The 20,729-nt window shown below is 39.3% G+C and overlaps 1 protein-coding gene across 1 annotated transcript in view; it reads left to right on the top strand.

Moving 5' to 3' along the window:
• Window positions 1–14,380: 14,380 nt before the first annotated feature.
• The window catches only part of LOC149228610 (uncharacterized), a 100,884-nt gene continuing 94,535 nt past the window's right edge, over window positions 14,381–20,729 (top strand). The window contains exon 1 of the mRNA XM_089378288.1: window positions 14,381–15,344. Within this exon, the coding sequence (XP_089234414.1) occupies window positions 15,059–15,344 (286 nt within the window). The 5' untranslated portion in view covers window positions 14,381–15,058. The remainder of the gene's footprint in view (window positions 15,345–20,729) is intronic.

Raw genomic sequence — 20,729 nt, 5'->3', positions numbered from 1 at the left:
ATTTTCTCCTCAAACACACATAAGACATCTAGGGGTCCTTCTTTGTCGAGTGATGGGGTGGGTTATGTGGATTCCGTATCTGAGTCCAGTAGATCGGGATTTGCCTTTACAAAGTTATGTATGAAATTCGTTGTTTTACAGAATTGAGGAAGGTGAGGGCACCTCCTTTTATGATGGTTCTCCCCACAGATAGTGCATATGTGGTATTGTTGCCTAGACCTCTTTCTTGGGTCCTCCAGGGTGTTGGGTCAGACTTGGTAGCGTGTCCATAATTCTAGGCACCAGTCTACCGGATGGGTAGGGTCATCACATATAGCACATGGTAAAGTGGAGGGGTGAAAATATGGCTTATTTCGTCCTCGTGCGTTATATGCAGGTGCGAAGTTGGATGATGCCTCTTCTTGTATGTAGAAGATGTTTTGGCATTTTTCATTCTGTGGAGACAGGGTTGGTGCTATGGACTCATTGTTCATGGTTTGGATGAGACCTTTTAGCGTCTTTTGGAGTTCAGGGATATTTGGAAAATGGTGAGTGTAGTGTCCATATTTATCGCATATGGCGCACACATGGTTGGTGCGTACTTCCTTGTTATGTAAGGGTACAACTTTCACTCCTTTTGGTGGAGCTGAGGTTACCAATGTGTTGGAAGCATTCATTATTTCTTTTAGTTTGTCTATTTCAGGACATATATGAGTTGGGTGCCCGAAATCCTCACATAATGCGCAGGGTTGTATGGTTTGGAGGAGTTGGAAGTTTCTCCTTTTTTACCGTTTTGTTTTGCTTTTCTGGCAGCTCCAATTGTGGTAGGTGCCGGATGGTTTTGAGTAGGGGTGCTCCTCTGCAATGGAGGTACAAGGAAGCTCCCTTCCTGCATGTGTCCTAAATCAGCTGACACAGTCATGGGGATCAAGTACCAAACTAGTATTGAAAGAGTCATATATGGCTTGGTGTGAGAAGAACTTGGGTGGGGGGCATAAGAAATGGTTTGAGTGATTGCAGGAGGTAAATACCTGACTTATTCAGTTGTAGGTTTTGAGGTGTCAAGAACTGATTCCGGTGTTTGGGCAGTGTTTGATGAGGTCATCATGCAAACTAGTGCTCCGATATTTGGGACAATCTCTTGTATCACCGGAGGGTCTCCTGGGAATGTTCCTAGGAGGCTTGATGGCTTAAACTACCTTGGGTTGAGCTTAGTGTAAGTAGTGACCACTTCTTGGGATACTAAGGGAAACACATCATCTGGTGTGGGTGAAGTTGTCTTCTCGTAGTATGTGAGTTGATCAATGGTAATGACCTTCCCCTCATTGGGGAACATCATGATTCTAAACACCGATGAGGCAATTGTGAGCATTTCGTACATATAGCTTCGACCTTGGAGGATATTGTAATCCAATTGGGTGTCAAGTGCTTCAATGTTTATTAACATAGTTTTTGCAGCCAACTTAACTAGAACAATAGGGTATAAACCGATGGGGGTGGAAGGGTGCCTACCATACGTTATGAGCGTTATTTCAGAAGGCTTAAGTTCAGGGGATCCTAATTTTTTCCAAACAAATTTGGACATGATGCATGTGGAAGCCCCTTCGTCGATTATGCAACGATGGATATTGATATTCTGGACTGAGATAAGGATTTGGAAGGTGATGGTTGAAGGTAGCCAAGGAGTAGCTTTGTCTAAGTCAAAGACCATGAGGCAGGAATCAAATGGGTCGATTGCGCCTAAAGCGAAAAGTGGGGCTTTTTGTTGGGTTGGGCACGTCTGCAGAACTTCAAGTGCTGACATAGCTGACGACGACTAAGCCAAGTCAACGACTATGCTGTAACTGTGGGCAACTCTTGAATTAGGCCCTACAAGTCATAAAGGTTTGTTAACCATTTTGGGCATGATATCTATGGGAGGTCGCGTAATGGTCAATGGTCCAGTAGGTATAGCCTTAGCTAAGGTGGATGGATTGGGCTCTGGGGGAGCCTCATAATTATGATTCCTTGTTTGCAAGAGGACGTCCTCGATTGTCATGAAGATATCATGGTTAGGAGTATTGTTGAGGTTCCCTATAGATGGGTTTTGTTGCTGGGTGTTAACAATTCCCTGATGGGGAAAGGGTTCCTGCATGACTACAGTTAGTTGGCCACTTTGCCCCCTACTGTCTTGTATCCTTTTTAAATTGGGAAGCTGGGGACAGTGATGGGTATAATGGTCGTACTCCCCGCAGATGGTGCATGCATGATTAGTCCGAAGACTAGTGTTCTTGCCTTGTTTTTGTGAGTTGTTATTGGTTGTACCTTGGTTTTGGTTCCGGTTGGGGTTGTCCCTTCCTGGTGCCCTTGGGCGTTGCTGTTGTTTGCTGCCTCCCTGTTCGGGATCTCCCTTTGGCTTATTTTTTGGTTTTTTCCTAGCATTGCTAGAAGAATTAACCAAATTCGGTTGTTCTTCTGATTGATGTGATGAAGCAAGAGATGGTTGCACTAGATTTACCCATGCATTGTTTTGCTTTGGTGGGTTGTTCTGTTGCGGAGTTGGGAAAGGAGAATATTGGTTCTCCTATCCCTGGTTAACGTACTGGTTCGAGGGAGCAGACGTTTTATCTGTACTCCAGGAGGAGTATTGATTTCCCTGTGGGGGATGATACAAATCTCCTTGTGGGGGTTGGTGTTGGTTAACCCTGTTGCTTATATTCGACATAGGTGCAGGTTGACCATTATAATACCCAATATTTTGTAATGGTGGTGTAGCATCGTAAGATGGGCCATTCATTAGATACGCAGGGTATTGGCTGCTACTGCTATGATGTCTTTGGGATAGGGCCCCAATTAATCCGCCAGCAGTATTAGATGTGCATGCTATTTCTCGATAAGATTACAAGTGCGGGGCGTTTGGGAGTATGTGGTAAATGTACCCCGACTGGTTGTAGATCAACTCCAGTTGTTGAGCTTTACTGATGGCTTCTTCCTCACTTTGCGGGAATGTTTTAGCCACGTCCTTTGAGATTTTAGAGGTGAGGGATCTCAAAAAAATGTCCAAGAGGACTTTATCTTCAAAATCAGTTTTGCACAAGATGCAACGTTTCCGCCATTCGTGGATATGGTCCAACATGTGCATAGCTTGTGTTTTCTTGAAATTGGTTAGAAGCTCCAACCCAAAATCATGGCGGATTGGGATTTGGAAGAAAGTAAGGAATGCTTTAGCTAATGAGCTAAAGGTTCCATGAGACGCAGAGGGTTGGTCTATATACCACTTCATAGTAGGCCCTGTTAGGGTGCGTTGAAATAGCCTTAATCTAATAGTATCTTCTGTGATAATTGTTAGATTAACACCATAGGTGAAATGTCATGACATAGTTCCCTGGGTCTTCGCCCTGCATTCCCTCAAAGTTTGGAATATCTGAAGAGAGCTTTGTGGGCATAGCTGGCCAATTTTTTCCATGTTCGATCAGTTCATTTGTGAGTTTGCTTAAATCTGGGAAATTAACGAAGCTAAAAACAAGATATGTGCATTTACTTCCATTGCAAAGCAATTATGGATAACTATGTGCAGTGGAGTCCTCTGTGGGGATGTCACGGGAGGATTACCCTATGGGTAGCTCGGGGACTATCCGAAGGAGAAGTGTGTGCGGTCCCAAAGGGGTAGTGTGCGGGGATCCTTCAGGAATGGTGAAGGGTTTCCTTTGTCGTGGAGGAGTTCCAAGCATAGTTGCACCAATAATGGAAGATCCAATAATGGTGGTTGAATGACGTCTTCTCTGCCTAAATGGTGAGAGCCCTGGTACACCTCCCATTAGTGAGGGAGGTTTTAAAAATGCCTAGATCGACGAGGAGTCATGGGGTCCCCTATGGTCTCAATTTAGATTGTGTGCTAATTTGATTTTAGTGATGGGCGGAGATATATATATATATATATATTAATGCAAATTGGATCACATACATAAATCAAAGTGAAAATATCAATGGTTTATTTTCCTTTAATTAAACTATGTGACCAAGCAAACAAAAAAAGGGTTTTTGTTTGTTGCGTATGATAAATAGTCCTATGAAGACCTAATCATCTTGTCCACTCTCAAAGTAACTAGGTCTTGCAGAGATAACCTCTTATGGGTCATGGGGCAATGTCTTGAAAGAATTGGCGACACCTTCCAACAGTCGAGGAATCAACCAAGGTAATGGTAATGAGGGTCGAGTGTTGCTTGCACCGTCACTTATAGGGAAGGATGCCCTAGATTTGGCCACTAAGTACCTTCATTCCACTTGAGCATTCGAGTCTTTAACTTATTGGTAATTGGTTACCAGTACCGAGCACTAGATGGGATAGGTACCCCCCTCTGAATCGGGTCTCTGTCATGCTTGGGTTTTCTTTTCCATGGAATTGTTGAAGGATTTTTAAGATCCCTAGAAAGTCAACAGCTATGTTTCAATGGTGAAGCATGACCATGGAATCTTATGGGATGCCTACCCCCAATGGTCCTAACTTGAACTATAAAAAAAAATTGTGGCCCCTATGGGGAAACTTAATTTGTTCAAGTTATGGTTGTTTTTAAAGAGGCTTATTTCACTTATGGGGTGACTTGGTAAGCCAAAATAGACTAAGTAACCAAAGATCCAAAAATGGATGGTCTTTGAGTACAAAGTGTATGGAGGCTTAGTGTGTGATGCAATGTGAACATACAAGTGTGATAAGATTTGGATATGCGATGATCCTTTTCAATATCCTTTTAGTTACACTTAGGAAAAGAATTTTGTTTGTGGATTATGGGCCACTTACTTTTTCCTATTAAACTATGCGGAGTTTAATGAGGAAGATGGAAATTCAAATATTTTCAAGAAGGTTTTCATATGCAATCTGAGGTTCGTCTATGAGACGCAAGGGAAGCAGGGACTAATCACTTCTTTTACTAACATTTGCTCCTAGTCCCATTTTTTTTCTTTTCTTTGGTTAGTAATAAGATTCATGGATAATGGCCACTTACTTGCTTTACTAATTAAGCTAATATGATTTGCAAAAAAATAAGCGAAATATTTTGAAAACATACATGGATTATGGCCACTTACTTTTCTCCCTAATTAAGTTATGTGGGTATTTGTTTGCAAATAAAATAAAAAATAAAAAAAAATCTAATTGCTTGATGAACTAGGGTTCATTCAAGCAACCAGGGGTATTGAATAGTAAATATAGAATGTGGAGGTGAAGGCAATTCATTAGAGGCTACCAATCACTTGAGAAAACTGAAAAATACAAGGTTTTTTGTTGTTTTTCTATTTGTCACGCGTATTCTGTAGAAACAGAAGCGCGCTTCACAGTCTTCGAAGATACAAACGCGCGCTTCACGTCTGTCAGAGAAGAAAACACGCAGGCAAAAAAATTCTGATTTTTCTTCACTTCCACAGGCTCAGAATAGGTTTAGGGGGACTGTAAAAACTCTAGGGAGCTGAGGAGCGCCTTGAAGGATGTTTGTGTAGAGAGTGTTAGGTTCCTATACCAATATGAGTCATAATTTTGAATGACTAAGGTTAAGCCTTGTAATATTGTACATACCTTTGCTTTCTGCAAATGTTTTCCATATTAAAAAATTAAAAAATGTAAAGAGGGTATGTCCTAAAAGAAAAATCAAAGGACAAAAAGAATGAGAAAAGGTCAAAAAATGAAAATATATGAACCCCCAAAAACAAAAGAGACCATGAAAGTGTGCAAATCAAAATGCCACTACTATTTACTTTGATGCGTAATAATGATTGTGTGCAGCTTGTTATTCATGCCACAATCCATGGTAATCAAACTTTTAATCTTGATTATACCATGCTTTGAATTTTATGTTTATAGTTAGAAAATAAAATCTAACCAAACAGTTTAATCTTGGCAGATCATTAGATAGGTAGAGAAAATAAAAGGAGCTCATCAGTTTAATCTGAGCCCTTGGATGATATAAGGTTAGAATTAGATAGTCTACTTTGTAAAAGAAAAGGATTGATAAGGGTTTGCTAGCCTAAATGCACCCAAATAAAATGAAGAAAAAATGGTAGGGTAAGTAAATGGGTAAGTAGAAGAAAGGTTGCAGAAATATCAAGTGATTACACAAAAGCACTTATGTCATGTTTAAATACATCTTTCAAATGTGCATAAGCAGTAAACAAAGCAAGGACAATGGTTTACAACTTGGTTTATTTAACATCCCCTCAGTCATTTCACCCATATACTTACTAATTTCCCATAAATAAGTTCTAAGTACTTAAATCCTTTAAGTCAAAGAGGCTCAGAGCATTTCTCTGACTTTTGGTGGGACCAGACCCTCGACTTAATGACTTAAGGACGCCAAGTGTTAAAATCCCCTACAAAAAATTCATTCCCCTTCATAAAACCCCTTTTCCTAAGTTTAAACTTCATTTACCTAGGAAAAGTAAACCCCCCCCATGTTAAAACATATTTCATTCCGAAACCCACAAAAGAATTTTATCCTAAGTATTAAGAGTATGTAACGCGCACAAATATTACATGTTACATTATTCTTAAGGGATATTACCCACTCCGCTCATTCACTTCATATTAATTTTTTATTTTATTATATAATCCCCAAAGTTCCATTATCCCGTATTAATTAATTCCTTTATATAAATAACCCAACCCCTAGTTTAGTTATAAACTATACACTTTACCCCATATCCCAACAAAATTTATTAATCTCGGCATTTAACCCCGCCCGATCGCCTAATCCTGTCATTAAGCAGTGCTTGATCTGCTAATCCAGTGATTAAATCCTAAACTAATCCCATACTGCCGAAGATTAAAGCTATGCCCCCCTCGAAAGCCTTTTCTTTATCCACCGTGCAATTCCCTCACCCAACTCCCATTCGATCATCACCTCCCTCATCTGATGGCCTACAGCCATATCGGCCGAACTCGATCGCCGACCTTTACTCACTCGATAAAGTGGTTTTCCCCAACCCCCCTACTGCTACGTGTCAAACGCTGGAGTACATCGGGTGACCCCTCCCAAATACCGCCCCCTCCATAAAAGCGGTGCGATGGCCAAGCAAAACCACTTCCCCGCTTAACCGAAAAAATTGCCAATTGTTCATTCATAAATGAACTCGCTAAAAGTAATTCATTTATTTATTATTATTATTTATTTTTATGAAAGGCCGCGAAGCCCTCTTTTCGCCCTTTTTTACTCATTTTCTCTGTAAACTCTGAAAACTTTTACAACTCCTGCAAATGTCGAACTTGCCCACAAACCTCCAAATTCACTCCGTAAGACGCTGCAGACAACCCAATTGACCTCTCAGTCCGTACCAGAGCTGTACAAACCTCTGCAGCTGCCGTGAACCATCAACTTGAAGCCAGTTCACCTAATTCTAGGTATTTCACCATAGAATACCACTCCCCGTCCAAATTTGAAAACATTTAGCCTGTCAAGGATTTTCATTGAGTAAAATTAATTGAAAAATACCTTAAATTTGAAAACCTTCGACCAAACCCTCTGATAATTTCCAATTTCCGTTCAAAACCTTTGAATAAACCCTAGAGCCTAATTTAAATCCACAAGAACTAAATTATGGCTACCCCTGTTGCCTTGGACGTTAGGCCTATCACAACTCCCCATTTGGACCTCGACCACCTTCCCTTGGCTGACAGGGATTCCCAAATTAAGGATACATCTACCCAAGGCCTCCTGTTTAAAACCCATTGTCTAAGTAGGGATAGATACCTCAACCATGTTGATGATATTGGCCTTTGGGAGTCAAATTTGCCCAAATACCAGTTCCCCCAAGTACATATTTTCCCAGAAGTTGTCCATATGTGTCGTGCATGCTACATCCCTAGCCATAGAGCCATAATGTCTCATGACCAAAAGGTGTTGTTTACTATCATAGCTGAATCCATCAATGAAATGTTACAACTCCAACCATGACCAAACTGACTCCACTCTCAATTGGAGATTTGTTAGACCAATATTCCAAATTAAGTCCCTCTAGACTGACCCAATTGTTCCAAGATTTCATTGTTGAGGAGCAGCACATTCCTAAAAATCCCCCCAACCCCTCCCCCCCATGTCTTTATGCCATGTTCTCTGAAAGGGGCAAACAAATCATCACCATGATATCATGTGTCCTAGGCTGCTCCACTGATGAATTTGTTGATGAACTTGTCCTAGCCTTCATGTCAATCTATACCCCAGGACAGCCTCCTGTTGTTTTGTACAATTATGCTGAGTTCATAGCTGAGAGAATGCATGAACAGTTCACCAGGATGAACAATGAAAGAGTGTTCAAATACTTATCTGTCCTCTACCATATGCTCTTATATTATCAGCCAAACAGATTTCCTTTTCCCCTCTAGAAGCTGGATACCAGAGGCCAGCCCAGGTCTGTCATTTTTTGGACCCCACTGTTCCATAAGTATGAGGCACCATATACCTATTCAGATTTCATATATTGTTTTTTTTATCCAGTCATGATTATGCTGAAAGGAACCCCTCCACCCAGGATAAGTCCAGAGATCAAAAGGGTCCTTCAATTGTCTAAACAAAGCAAAGTGGGAGATTGGTACCTTTACCAAAACCACACAGAGACAAGGATTTATGGTTGCCAGCTTGCACCATATAAACTACCCAAATACCTCCCATGAGTTTATTTGCTCTAGAGTACTATAGGCAAACAATGAACTCTGATGAGATAAAAATTTTCTTGGCCAAGAAAAGATCACAATTCAAAGTAAAAAACCAGTTAGGCCAGTTCATCTGCAATTCTAGAGAGGCAGGGAAGGAAGCAGACCAAATTTTGCAACAAATGAAGTTCCAACAAAGTTTTATGTGGAGGTATGACCCTCAAGAATTTATGACCAGATTGAGAAAGAAGGCCAAGTTGGGACCTTATATTCACCACCCCATACCAGAGATAGAAAGATATGCAAATCAATCTGAGTGGGTGGAAAACACTCTTGTAGACAGAGACAGTACAAAGGTAGATGTAGAGAATGCCTTATGTGACTTAGAAAGACAGTTTGATGAGAGCTCGTTTCTGCAGGTACCTGAATAGCAAGAGCCAGCCATGAGCACCCTTCCTATCATGCAGACTCCTCAAAATGAGGAAAAGAACCCCAAAAGGACCAGGGAGGAACCCTCAAGTTCAGGAATGGGCACATCAAATGTACAGTATGAGACCAGCCATAGCAAAAGGCCTAGGCTAAATCTTGTTACAGAGCAAGAAGACACAGAAGGCTTAGTAGAAATAATTGATACCGAGCTAGACAAAAGTAAAGGCACAACTCTATCTGAGGAAACACAGGGTCCATCTACATCACAGACCCAAATTTTGGAAAGACAGCTAAGTGCAGAAGTATCCTCGTTCAGTAGGCCTGCTGATAAGGATAAGGATATAAAAGATAGGTACAAAGACATTAAAATGAGGAATGAGAAGCTCAAAGCTCAGACACATGCTCAATATCTAAAAATCACTCCCACAAATCAAACAAGCCTGATGTCAGCTTTTGACATCAAGGAGGGAAAGCTTCAATTGCCCTTTATCAAATGTAAAACACAACAACCCAAGACATCATTAGACTTCAAGAGGGTTGACTTTGAAGTATTGGCAAAGGATATTCATCCCATAGACCAAATAGAACTGCATAAACAGACTGGAGAGATGATATACTCCACCCTTACAGGTAAATCCATAGCTGCCCATCAGCTACAAAACTCATTGAATAATATCTCGACACAGTTTCAGTTGGAGAAGGCCTCCTCACAGGCCAAGGATACCAAGATTAAGTCTTTGGAAGACTTAGTTATTGAGTTGGGACATGATCCCAAAGATATTAAAGCCACAGAACAATTGATAAATCAGAAAAATGATGATATTGTTGCACTGAAGAAACAACTGAAGATACCCCAGCTGCAGCATCCCTAAACACAAGAGCTCTTAGAGAGCCAAACCAGACATGAAGAGTTGATGGACTTGGTCCTAAAACTTAATGATCAGTTAAGGGTGACAGAGAAGGAGTTAGACACTTTAATTCAATTGAAGCAAAGTGATATTGCCATTACATCGGCAAATGTCATCCCAACAGTATCTACAACAATCCCTTCCACACTAGCACCTACAACTCCACCTGCCACAACATTGACAGTCACGACAGAGTCTACAATAGCAGGTTAATCAGGAGAAGAGGCAGACAAATTAATCAGAACCATGAATGAAATGTCAATCCAGGCTACAGAAATAAACAAACTAAGAGAAAAGGTGGCAAGTTTAGAAACTGACTACAAACTTGCCCAAATTATGCAAAAGGAAGAGGCACAAAAGGCCAATAGAATGAGTGAAAGAGTCAAAGCTATGGAGAAAGACCTAACATTGGAGAAACCCCTTGGACAAGCCAAGGAACTGTTATGGGCCAATATCATTGACTCTGTCAAGGATATTTGGCCATCTATTCAAGTTATTTTTGAGTAGACAGAATTGATAAAGATAGCTATAGAAGCTATCCAAAAAGTCAAGGAGGAATTGGGAGACATGCCTGAGGATGCCAATAGACTCATCCACTTCCTTAATAGCAAAAACAAGTATGAGCTTCATGAGCTGGATATAGAAGACATAACTGAAACCATTTTGGAAATAAGGAAGGTCCTTTCCAAGAGAAACCTAATGCTAAAATTGGAAGAAAAGTGCCAGAACATGCAGGTAGCCATTGATAGATTCATGGCTAAGTTCCAAATTTTGAGGGAGAAAGGATTGCCCAGTCCATTGGTCATTAATGACAAACTTATGACACAATAGGACTATGATAAGAGACTCAAGCAGTTGGCTAAAGAACAAGCTAGCACTTCAGCAATAAAAGCACTGCCAACAGGCAAAGTTTTGTATAATACATTTGAGAACTTGTTTTTTCTCCAGCATGAGATAAAACACTTGTTCATCACCAAGCCCAATTTTGCCAAGTATATCGAGGATGATGAGATATATAGGCGAATGATGAATATCAAGTTACTTGATGATAAATGGTGGGAAAAGATGACTGATTTACTGTAAGAAATTTATAGTAAAAAGGTTACTGTACAGTAAAAGTAGAACAACCAGGTAAACAAATGAAAACAAGTCAGCATGCCAAAGTGTATCAGTGTCAAAGAGTATCAAGTGAAAGTTAAAAATTAAAGAAGATTCCAGCGTAAAAGACCACAACGGCAAGCCAACATAAAGGGCTACAAACCAAACTATAAAGGCTAGCAGCACCACAATAAAAGGGACAACATGAAAACAGTTCAATAGCTGTCTCTATCTTCTTGCAAGAAGATATTTGTATTTCCTAGATTAAATCTCAAGTTAGTTTGAGATATTTTGTAATAATTTTTGTATAAATACTTCACAATTTGAAGTATGTAGGGTGGATTCTTAGACATTTCTATAGACTTCTTGATCAAAAGACTGTAAAGCTATTGTATCACTGACTGGACTAGCAAGCTGGATTGATGAATAAAGACAAGATATTTCACAGGATTCATGTGTAAAGCGAAGTGCAGACAAGTATTTTCTCATGTTGTTGTTATCTTTCTTAAAGTTTTTCCACAATCTTTAATGTATATCTGAATCTGAATGCTATAATATGGAATGATATCTCAGAATTTGCTTAATTGCACTCTGTTTTAACTGTTATGCATTTAAATGTTTTCTACTGATTATCTGAGTTAACGAATTCTTAATTGCTCCTTAGTTTAGGTTGTCTCTTTGTAATCTATAGCAAAGGATTCTTAATTTCCCTTTGATTTTGATTACCCTCTGTTCCTTGTTTTAATCCTAGTCTGAGAATTCTTAATTGCTTTCTCACCCTGGTTAAGACCATTTCACCCATCTGACCCAAAGACCTGTACTGTACTATGCTAGCTTTCCCTTTGAACACTCCCTTTAGTGAGTTAATTCCAGTTCTGTTTCCCTTCTATTGACTCCATAGCCCAATGGTCGAAAGACATCATTCTATCCATATGTTTTAGGGATTCCACCATCCAATCTTCAATACAAATAAAAAACCCCCCTGAACATTCATAACTAGCCTAAAATCCCAATCAACAAAGCTAAATCATATAGAGAGAGCCCTCTTTGAGCCATAGGTTGGCTATAGCCTATGCTTAAAAGTTGGTTAGTGGTTACCTTGGTCCTTTCCTTCTTCTCATAACTTATAGGGAAAAGTTCTCAGTGATAACAGAGATGAGGGCCTGCAAACAATCTCTAGATTAATGAAAAGAGATCAGTATGGTTGAGATTCTTGTTGAAGCATTTTTAGAGAACAAGTGTACCAAAAAACACCCCCTAAGTAGTGGATTATTATACTGCAAAGGATCACAGTCAAAATTGGTGTTTTCAATGGACAAACTTAAATAAACACAACATTGTAAATAATGGATATAGTGCATACAAAATCATAAACTTAAACAAAGAGGTGCATGAACATAAAAATGCTCAAATGGAGCAAACACATCAATAATATATGGAAAAATATCCCTTTATTGATTGCTGGTGGTAGAGATTGAATACAATCAGAATACTAGAACACTTGAAGAGAATTCCTTAAGATAGGGAGCTCAATGATCCTCAACAAGGATGTTTCTTTTCCTCAGTCTCTTTGCAAGTTTCTTCTCTCTCTCAAAGAAGTGTGGAGACTCTCCAAAAGGTGCATTGTTCTTCACTCACTAAGATGTTGGGTTGCATAAGCAATTTGGCCAACATGTTAGTGCTTTTCACTTCCTTAGTTCAACAATGAAATGGTGGTTTGCTTACAAGAAATTTGGCCAGCATATCAATGCCTCTTCTTTTGGCTCTCCCATGGCATCTTTATATAGAGTTTTTTCAATCCCTCTTCCCTCTCTTGGTACATGTATGATAAATACACATGAGTAGGACAAGAGGATTCCATTAAGGGCTGCACTTCTCCAAGGCGACTTGAATTCGACTGTACTAGGTCGACCTCGTATTAAGAAATCAACTCCAACTGTGTGAAGTGGTCCCAGACTGCGGAGTCACCTTTTTTGCAATTGTGCGACTTTTTTGATGATATGCAGCTTGCGTTTATCGAAGAAATATACGTGCAACCTTAATTGATTTCCTCTATAAACTTTGGACCTTAGGAGAACCTTTGATTTTTTGAATCTTTATAATGTATTCGGCTGGAAAATTGTCCCCCTGTGCATTCTGCTAGACACTTTTAATGTCTTATGGATTGTACTAGCAAGTTTACGATTTTCTGGTGTTAACACTTATTGTGCCACAACCAATCGTGAATCTTTTCTTTCCACACTAGACCAAGTTTCCAACCTTTCCTTGCAGAATCTCCACTAGAACTAGCGCCACACTTTGCTTTTGAAGCTCGAACCCACGCGAAATAGATTGATCCCAATGAGCGTGGTGTGGCCGAGAGAGGAAGCCACCTTGTGCCTCAGATACATTACCATCCACCACAACCACCTCTGTCATTTCCTGAAACACACAAATGAAAACTTGAACTAAACAGATGATAATTATAAAGCCAACATCCTTTAGAATGTTCACCAGACGCATGCTAGGTGAATCGATCTCCTCATACAAGTTAACCATTAATGATGCATGTTAGGGCATTAACACCCTCGACCTACTCCCACGTTTCCCCTAATGTCATCCATCAAAGTTTATATGTATATTTTATTTTATATATATTTTAATTAATAACTATTTTTATGAAAATTATAGTTATTTTTTCTACTTTTAATTTTTAAAATATATATTTTTAGTTAGTTTTGTCTCACATTTAATAAAAATTAGTTAAAATTATAAATTTATTTTTGTGTAATTTACATACTTTAAGTGTACCAATTTTTTTTGAAAATATTAAATTTATTTATAAAATGTGAATTTTAAAAATAAGTTATGATATCCAACTCAAGAGACCACCATATGTAGCAACTATTACACTTCAATGTTAATATGCTCCATTTTCCATTAATATTAATATTATATATATTTATATATATTTAATTAATAATTTTTATAATATATATTTAATTAATAATTTTTTTATTTATAAAAATTATAATTAATTGTTTTATATTATATTTATTTTTAAAAACATTTTTGGTCAATTTAAAACAAACAAAAAAATTTGATTGAAATTTATTTTATATATAATTTCAAATATTTCTATTTATTTAGATATTAAATTCATTTACATATTTAAACAATAAAAAATCAAAATCATATCTCAAATTATATAACCTAATAACCTAATTAAGAAAAAAAGTCAATCAATTAAGCTAAGTAAACTGACGCGTTGTTACCGACACGCTAAATTTTATATTTGTATGTGTAATAACTTAACCGACACGCTAAATTTTGTATTTTTATGTGTAACAACTTCAAATACCGGTAAGGTGCTTAGCGAGCTTTGACTCGAAGTTCCAAGGAAGGAATGGAGAATAGAGTTTAGAAAGCATCTCAACCCATAGACGACATAATCCTTGTTCATCACTGTGAAAGCAGAATAAGTTAATTTGAAGACAATAAGAATTAAAACCTCCGTACTTTGGGGCATCCGCGGTGGGATGGCCGCTAAGGCATTGGCGTTGGAAGTGTGGTTGCAGTGATGGACCCTCTCTACCCTTTTTATGATGTTGAAGTCCAGAATTATAATCATATTCGATCTGTCTACTGCTTCTCCCATATTTAATTATTTTTCCGTCCACTGCAGATTTCTCACACACACTGGACAATTGCTGGCACGATCAGACTAGTCAAACTTGAGCACAACTATCTTTGGTTTCTTGGAATATGTGGGCATGGGTTTGAGGAACCGTTAGGATCTCAGAGGTGTTCAGACAAGAATGTAGCAGAAAAGTTGACAGAAAGAGTTCAGACACACACCAATTCTCAACTTTTATATTATGCGCATTGGTTGCTTTGACAGCACATATTGAAGAGTTCGAAAAGCTACTCTAAAGTCTCCAGTACCTTAAAACGGGATTTGGCTGCTGGGTTTTGGAAAGATCCCTCTGAGAAGGTTCGCACAGCAGGGGTAGTACCGCTTGGGGATTTAGATTCACAGTGGTGAAACAACATGATTCAATTATTGTTTACTCTAGTCTTTGCACAGGGAGCATTGGCTCTGTTTCTGATGACAAATATTCCTCCCTTGAGAAAGCTGATCATCAAGATTCTTGATCAGGTTAAAACAGGCAGGGGTCCGGCCATGGTCAAGACACTTGGAGGTACAATGCTTGTAATCTTGGCGTCTAGTATCACAAGTATCCTCAAGATTCAGAGACGATCCGTTAAGATGGGTGCCATAACTCCAACGGATCAGATTCTCATGCGGACCCATCTTCTGGAGGCTTCATTGATGGGTATTTTTGTATTTCCCTCACTGGATCACCGTTTTCTCACATTGCTCGGCTGCTGAAAGTAGTTCTTTTTGATTTATGAACACGTTTTAACAATGCCTATCTGCTGAAATTAATATTTTTTTTTGTTTGAACGACACGATTTCATCATGCCCATCTGCTACAAATCATCCTATCTGTGTTAAAGGTTATTCCTTCGTTAGATTCGTTGACCGGGACCTTGCTTCATCTGAAAGTTGAACTTTTTCGATAATGCCAATATGTTGAGTTTCATTTCAGTTGCTTTTTTACTACCATGGTTGGACATTGCCTGCATAATTAAGGTATTTTGGTCTTGTTATTTGATTAGAGTGGGAATTACTGCTGGATCTGGAAATAGTAAGTAGGTACCTGCACGGGAGATCAGAGATAAAAGGGATCTTAAGAAGGTTTCTTCAAATTTTTTTCCCTTTCCGGTTTCGGTTTTGTTCCTCTCAGACTGATCTATTGGTTTTTATTACTTTGTTTTTAAAGCAATAGTGCTCTATGATCTGTTATCTTTGTTCCTCATTCAATAATACTACTTGTTGCAAGAAGATGCTGCATGTACATGGTGTCAATATTGTTATAAGCTTGGCATTTCTCATCTCTCTTTTAAGTACTCAGTGTTAAAGGCCAGAAACATTGCGGTGTGCATATCAGAGCTTCGCATAATTCCTGCTCTTTGGTATACCTGGTCCACAAGAACAGTTGCTATTTATTAGTTTAAAGGGGACGAAACATGGGTAATTTTACCCTCATTTTGAAAAACAGGGATAGGGGATTGAGCTCTGAGGATGTTTGAGAGTGGTTCCAACCTTGTTGAGAGTGGTTCCAACCTTATTGGACTTTATTTAGAGCAAGTAAAATTTCATATCCCATTCAGAATTCAGTAGACTTAACAGTTTCATGATTTCATGATCGGCAAGATTACAACATTCCATTGGATTCTATCAAGATGAGAGGATTTTGACTAATGTCCCTGGAGGATTGAGGTAGAGGCAAAGGCTATATGAGTGGGCAGAGGTTGCTAATATTAATGAGAGGATCCCAATATAGGCAATGAATTTGATGATATGTAATTATTTGTTTTAGCATGGTGTTTTTTGGACTCTATAGGCTATTTAAGCCCTTAGAGTCTGTATTGTGTTTTGGATATTTATTGCGATTCACATTTGGTGCCATTTTGCCATATTCACCCTTAGTACTTACATATCATATACATGGTCAAACTTTGGATTTTGGTGTCTAATGGTTTGTACGTGTGTGTGTATTGTATATTTTAATAGACCATTACACAAATCAGTTCACAAGCTGGTTCCAATTATGGTATTGGTTTTGATAACTTTGCTCATGATGATGAATCATGAGCCATATTTATTATTTTTTATGTGATTTTGTATCAGCCTTTCAGGTCTTGGGACTTGGGGACAGATACTGGAATTCAGTATCACTATGTGATGCATACTTGAGGGCATTTTTTACATTTTATATAGCAGTTTAATTTCTTTTTTCCCTTGGAAAAACTCGTAATTTCTATTAGTAAAAAGAAATTACATTCTGTAGATGCCATAGCATATGCATATTGAGGCTGGTTGCCTCCGCAGACTGTTTGGCGAAACAGCAAACACAAAAAAACTGTACTCTCCATGCAGGGAGGTCATGTAAATCTCAAAAGTACTGTTACTTATCAGAGTTTTCAAAATAAACAACAGCAAAAAAAACAGTGAACTGGATTCTCCACGCAGGGAGATCATGAAATTCTCAAAAATGAAATAACACTGATGTAGTTTTTACTGAGAGTCTGTCAAATAAAAATCTAGATGAGAGTTCTGTAGCAACATATATACAGAAATTTAAACTGCATGCGAGATACTGAAAAAAACAGGAAGAAAGTAAAGATAGAGTGTTTAAATCCCCTAGTGCCTGTGCCGATCCATGAATGGCCTGTGGTAAAACTGATGGAAGGTGCCATCAATTTCCTCCTGTATCAACCAGTCCTCTTCCTGCCAACGCGCTGCCTCCTTTGATAGGTGGTCTACCCCTGAGTTGCGCTCCCTGTAGATGTGGTGACATACAAAGTTATCAAAGGATGCTATCAATCTATGTGCCTCATCCAAAATGTGCCTCAATGAGAAAGCAGAGCAATGAGATGTTCTATTAAGCCAGTTGCAGACAAGTTTGGAATCCCCAAAGAGTTGGAGTTGAGTGCAGTGTTTCTCTAGAGCAAAGTGTAGGAGGTGTTTTGCAGTGGCAAGCTCAGCAAAGTTGTTTGTGCCTCTTCCCAGGTTCATTTGGATTTTGAAACAGTGAGAGTCCCTCAGGTAGAGGATGGCTCCCCCTCCACAGCCCTCTTCTTGGGCTGACCCATCAAAATAGGCCCAAGGAGATGATTTATCTATGAGTTCCGGTTGAAGGTCCCTAGGGGGAGACAGAGAGATATCCTCAGGGATATCAGCTATGATTCTGGATTTGATGGAAAGCCAGTGAGGGAATTTGTGCTCGAAAATGGCTCGGTTCCTAGCCGTCCAAAAGGCCCAACACATCTGAGGGGGCAGATTCCTATCTTTTCCTTTGTGTCCACCGAGCCAACTTAGCCAAGCCTCACGAATGTTCCCCCCGCGCCACCCCTGAAGGGAGGGGTACTGTGCCAGGATGAAGTTCCATTGCTCAGAGATGATAGGACATTCCAGAAATAGGTGCTCAGTACTTTCCTCATTGCTTCTGCACAGGTGACACCAAAAAGGTCCATGGAAGGATCGCTTCATTAAGTTTAAACCGGTCGGTACTTTGTTGAAGAGGATGGACCACATGAGTACTCGCGTTCTGGGGGCCGCTTTTAGCTTCCAAAGGGCTTTCCACCATGGCTCTAAATGCTCTGTTTTTTGGGCTTCCATGAGCTTCAGGTACCCATCCTTTGGTGAATATCTGCCATTTTTTGCATATGCCCACACAATTTCGTCCTCTCCTTCTGTTATCCGAATGTGAGCTTGTGTAAGGGCTTCAATAAAACCATCCCAGACCTGATGCCAGTGGGCCGGAAGGTGGAGGTCCAGAGTCGACTTCTAGGCCTGCTGAAAAAAAGTAGAATTTGTAGAGTTTGCTATGTGACATAGGTGTGTGTAGCCCTGTTCTGCCAGAAGTCCAGACACCTCTGCTGGGAGCCTGTGAGTGTACCCACATCCAATCCAGGGGTCAACCCCAATTCGAACTGCATTCCCCTCATGGATCCTCCATGTTAGGCCCTCGCGAATGAGGGGAAGAGAGTTTAGCCCCGCCTTCCAAATGGAGGATATATTATCGCTGTTCCGATGGTCCTGCCTGATCCAGTCCATAATGTTTGATGGGGAGATATACTTGGCATGGGCAACCTTTGTCCAAAGACTCTGTGATGTGTTGTGGCCAGCAACAACCCCCTTCTTATTTAGTGTTATTCCTAATACTAAATAAATGGGGACCCTTAGCAAAATTTAAAAAATCAAAGTAGTGTTTAAATTTCCTTTTTCGAATAAAATTACCATCATAAGCTTAGGAAGCCCTCCTCAAAAATCCAAAAATCTAAGTTTTATGATAAGGTAAGACAATAATCTTTCCTTAGGAATATCGCATCGCAAAAAGATAACGGGATACCTCCTTATGAGCTGAATTATAAACATTGCGAGATTGCGATATGCGATAATGAAATATTGCATCGCATACAACACAATTTACATTGAAAAAGCTTTAATTCACCGATATGCGATGACGCCGATTGCAAATCACATTTCGCAGAAAACAAGCTAACAAAGTTTACCATATATACGTTCCTGCGATTTGCGATATTGCGATCTCGCGATATAGCGACAATGCGATAATGTGATATCACGAGCGACCAACTTTGCGACGTTACGATTTTGCGATGTTATCATTTTGCGACGTTGTGATCTGCGGTATTGCGAAGCAAATCGCAAAATCCCTCCATTGCAAATCTTTCAGGCGCGTTATTCAAGAAAAGTATTTTCCATAAGCTGACACCTGGTTATGCGCTTTAATGCTAATAAATAAGGTAGTTGCCAGTTATTAATGGAATATGGGTTCGCGCTTATCAAAAAATCATCTCACGTAAGGTGGTATATTTGATGTATCTTCAGCATTTAAAAAACTTTCCCATCACCCTTCCTTGTCATTAGTTTCACTTCACTTGTGAATTGAAGGAACGGAGAACAGAGGCCAATACAAAGCAATACGCAGGATAAAATGGGAAAGAAAAGCAAAGCTCCGAGCTCAGAAGAAAAAGAAATGGCGCCCTTGTATACAGACACAGCCTGTAACAGAGACACAGGAATTGCTATGTGGGAAGGCATGTATAATTTGCTTGAAGAGGAGAATCCAAGAGTAATGGAAGTTGCTGCTACCGCGGGCTCAAACAGTTCTTCTGAGGCATCTATCACAGAGCTAGCTTGCTCATTCCTACACCGGATAGTAGCAAGGCCCAAAATTATCCCATACACGAACATGGTCAAGTTGATACTGGACAGTGTTGATATCAGAAACAGACAGTTTAAAACTCAGGGTCAAGAGCTTACGGAAATATTATTTTTACAAATGTTGAACTTTATATCCGCTAGAAGGAAAAAGCGCAAAAGGCGAAAAACACATCAAGGAAACCCGGATCAAGAAATGGAGGCAGTTTCCGATGTGCGATTAGCGCCGCTGAGAAAAATTTCTCGAAAAAGAAAGCTGCTAATTGCCCAATCACCTGCAAGCCCCGAAAATTGCAAGAAAGTAACGATACAAGCAGAATGGAAGCAGAAGGCAAAAGAAAAGGCAGAAACAATCCAAGGGTTAACCAAGTTAAACTGGGATTATTACTGGGCATACTTGGTAAAGTCACATAGCCAATGGATGACTCTTAAGTGTATCATCAATTCGACCGAAAAGATGGCGCCAGCTCTTGTTGATTCTGTTTTCTCAGCTCAGCTAAAATCGGAAGTCGGCCAGCTGACTCTTCTCAAACAGATACTGCATGCGTGCGATTTCAAGGACCAAATACAGAAGTAGTTTTAGTTTTAGATTCAATTTTAGTTTTAATTTTGTTTTTATTTTCCTGAAATGAGGACGGTCATTTAAACCGCATCCTACATTTTTATAATAATTTATTTTTAGATTTAGTTAGTAGTATTTAAACCCTTCTCATGCATTTAGAGAAGGGTCCTGAAATTTATCAAAAACTTATCCCAAAACATGCACTTCTGTACCCTCTGAGGAGGTTTTGATGAATGAATGGAACAAGATTTATTGATGTTTGCATTTGATATCTGCTACTGATGTTGCACTTTTGTACCCTTAGTGGATATTTGATCAAGAAGAGATAAATCGTTATCGCTTGAA

The sequence above is a fragment of the Pinus tabuliformis genome, chromosome J, assembly GCF_031772625.1.
Source record: "Pinus tabuliformis cultivar Carrire ecotype Pingquan chromosome J, CPIR1, whole genome shotgun sequence".
Lineage (NCBI taxonomy): Eukaryota > Viridiplantae > Streptophyta > Pinopsida > Pinales > Pinaceae > Pinus > Pinus tabuliformis.
Note: the sequence above shows the minus strand (reverse complement) of the source record. Positions and strands in the feature narration are given on the sequence as shown.